At 40.3% G+C, this 3,264-nt stretch overlaps 1 protein-coding gene across 1 annotated transcript; it reads right to left on the minus strand.

Annotated features, from left to right (window-relative positions):
• Positions 1–1,286: 1,286 nt before the first annotated feature.
• On the minus strand, positions 1,287–3,033 carry LOC118809421 (cation channel sperm-associated protein subunit gamma-like). Its single transcript, XM_036572744.1, has 5 exons — positions 2,931–3,033; positions 2,388–2,451; positions 2,059–2,157; positions 1,703–1,810; positions 1,287–1,458 (listed from the first exon to the last, which is right to left on the minus strand). The coding sequence occupies exons 1-5, from the start codon at positions 3,031–3,033 to the stop codon at positions 1,362–1,364; spliced, it is 471 nt and encodes a 156-aa protein (XP_036428637.1). The 3' UTR covers positions 1,287–1,361.
• Between the last annotated feature and the right edge of the window lie 231 nt (positions 3,034–3,264).

Here is a 3,264-nt window from a genome sequence, read left to right on the forward strand (position 1 = left end):
GTCTTGGAGTTGGGCTCAATCAGGATTATGCATATAAGCATGTGTGTGTATCAGTATTAAGTTAGGTTGTGTATGTGTACATGTATGTCACAGATCCATGCTCTGATTCCTAAAGTCAAAGACAAAATGTGAGTAGACTGAGTGAAAATTAGTGCTGGAAAGTATATGACCGCACCTGCTCTCACAGTGACGCCCTGGAAGGTCTGGGCCATCAGCGTGCCCGTATCGATCAGCACCACCAGCATGATGAAGCGATCAAACATGGGCTTCTGGACGATGCTGAAGATGATGCGGTTCAGCTGCAGCGTCCACCCAACACTCGCTATCAGATCACCAGCCTTAAACTGCTTATGACCTTCTACAGTGAGACAGAGAGAGTGAGTATATGTACAGACCTTTGATTGTGTATGAGTTTCTGGAACAATGCCATGTACTGTCAGTTACCCTGTTCTTCAAGGCTGTCATGTTTGTTGGTGTAGTCAGTCTTTCGGCTCAGCTTACAGCAGGTATGAACAATATAACATACCAGGATGCTCTGAATGGTTATCACGGTCGTCTGGAAATACAGAGACAGTCTTAGAGGGTTTTGTCTGTGAGACTTTCGATTATTGTTACTGATTGTGTTAACTTTTATCCTGAATTTATAGCTCTCTTACTGAAAACAGAAATAGCAATGCCACATATTAGTGAAGCACCGATATGTAAGCATAATCCGTTATATAGTGTAAAATGTTTATAACTCTATAAATCCCTCACCAGCATGTAGAACAGCCCCCTCTCTGGATCTAGAGGAAATCCATGAACATGCAGCTCGAAACGTAAAGTGTGCTCACAGTATGTGCTGCTATCAGTTTCCCTAGACACACACACACACACACACACACACACACACACACACACCGATCTATAAATTGAATACTTGCTCCTCGTCACCACAAGTGGGCACACTACAGTCAGTTCAGACAGATGAGCGCGCAAGAGAGTTTGATTAATAAACAGGCATGTCTCGTTTGTCCATTATTCAGACTTTGAAATGAAATTAGGGTCAATAACATGAAAGATAAACTTCACACAACTGACCACATTAGAAACACAGGATCATATTCAGAGTTGGTCACTTCAGTCAGCCGCTTACAGGACATGCATACTTCCAAGTGTACAATGACCACTGAGCAAATCTCCCTAAAATGAACAGGCTCTAATGCTAATGACTCTCTCCAGGTCCTATAACACCTCTACAGTGAGACCTACATTACTCAGACAGGCTGTTTAAGGACTTGTTTCTAAATTTAAGCAAGACACAATGTTGGTCTTAAATATTCCTAAAGGAAAAATAAAGTTACAATCCCAAATAAGCAGACTTACTTGTTGGAGACCTCAATAATGAAGAAAAAATCTGGATCAAGCAGATTTCTAGGTGTCAAATCACCACAGGGAGAGTTCCTCTGACACAGCCATCTACACACACACACACAGCTGTGTGAGTTGATTTTTGTATAAAAACAGAAGAAGAAGCTCTTCCTGCAACTCTACTTACAAAGTCAAATAGATTTTCACCATCTCTCTCTCTTTCTCTCTTACACAAACACACACAGACGCTATGTTAATTTCTAATAAAAACAGCAGCGGGAGCTTTCACACAAAGCTGAAAACATCATGAGGCACTTCTTCTCCTTCTCTCACTCACACACACTATACACACCTGACCCTGTTGGAGGTGCCCCTCATGACTATGAAGCCCTCTTTAGTCAGAGGGAAAGAGTCTGGAATGTCTTCAAACATCCACACAAGAGTCTGCTGAGAGCTCTCACTGACACACAAACACATACGAAAGGATGACCATTAACTTCATATTACATACAGCAAAATTAATTCTTATATTTGCATACTTTTACAAAAACACATAATAGTAATTTCAAACATTGATTTAAAAGGAGACAGCAATATGAAGAGACAGACAGACATGTTCCTTTTTTCTTAATTACAATCTTATGTAAATAGCTACAGGAGCAACACAGTGATCTGAAGTATCACATTAAGTCCATCTGATGTCAATACCTGTAATTGAGGCTGTTAAACTTCAGAATTTCCTCTTGACTGTAATAACGTATGTTTTCTCTTGAATACGGTCCCCCACCAACTACTTTAAAAGTGTAGCTATTGAGTAAACAAACATGCACACCATGATTGAACATCAGAAGGAACCTTCTTTAAAAATACAGTGAAAACACAAATGTGACAAGAGAAACCATACACCACAGTGGTACGCAGACAATAAAAACTATTCGTTATATTAACAAATGTTCCAAAATATATGCATTACAGTGCATTTTACACCCTTATAACACATAAAAGTAGTAGAATGACAGATGAAATGTAGTGCTTACCTGCCAAGGAACCTGTCAGACTCTCCTAAGACAGTGTTCTCAATAACAAAGAAGGGGTAGAAAACTACAGATAGAGAGAGAGAGAGGGAGAGAGAGAGAGAGAGATGTTGAATATACTAGTTTTACAGTGTGGGAAACTATTATGAAGACACTAAAAGATCAGCTTAGCTAACTGATTAATCATGTTTCCAGCTACAAAGTAGTAGCTGATGAGCATGTAAAGGCAGCATCAGCTAGAGGTTATTTCACAAAGCAGGATATCTCAGTCAGCCACATCACTGAAGTCAAGAGTGAGGGCTGTCCAAAGGGAAGGGATGGTAAGGGACATTCGTCCTGGATAAACCTCAACTTTTGGCTTAAGCTGTGCCGCTTATGGAGAAATCCTCCTTTGCGAAATGCTCCCCAGCAGTCTGCAGTGAGAGTTGATTCTTACGGTGACTGTAGTAGAAGCAGGGCATGCCAGGTTCTGGGTTCGGGCAGTCAAAGTATTCATTATTTAGGTGTTTGCTCTACTCAAGCGTGGTTTTAAGGTCAAACGCCAACCTTTTGCCCAGCCTGGGCCAGTTCCCCACTCAGACTGTTGAAGACCACAGGAAACCGTCACGCCCACAACAGACAACAGCAGCACCAGCAGTGTCGCCTTCATGCCTGAAACACGCTAACGCTGAAACATTCAAAACGTTGGAATCAATAATTACAACATCAGTGTTTTCAAGAATAAAAACACAATTAAGCCAGTTTCATTTAATTTAGCAAGCAAATATATACAAACTTATTCTGATATTCTAATGTGTTGCAACTACCCAGGTTTAACATAATCTACAGGAAGTTGTAAAGCATTAAAATTAAAATGAAAACATTTAGATATAAATGATGA

The sequence above is a fragment of the Colossoma macropomum genome, unplaced genomic scaffold, assembly GCF_904425465.1.
Source record: "Colossoma macropomum unplaced genomic scaffold, Colossoma_macropomum, whole genome shotgun sequence".
NCBI lineage: Eukaryota > Metazoa > Chordata > Actinopteri > Characiformes > Serrasalmidae > Colossoma > Colossoma macropomum.

Excerpts from the sequence above, each read along its gene's own strand:
- LOC118809421 (XM_036572744.1), bottom strand. The coding sequence starts at position 3,033 with ATGAAGGCGACACTGCTGGTGCTGCTGTTGTCTGTTGTGGGCGTGACG. Across the intron at positions 1,811-2,058 it reads TTTAACAGCCTCAATTACAG|TGAGAGCTCTCAGCAGACTC; the intron begins GTATTGACATCA and ends TTTGTGTGTCAG. Across the intron at positions 1,459-1,702 it reads GGCACCTCCAACAGGGTCAG|ATGGCTGTGTCAGAGGAACT; the intron begins GTGTGTATAGTG and ends GTGTGTGTGTAG.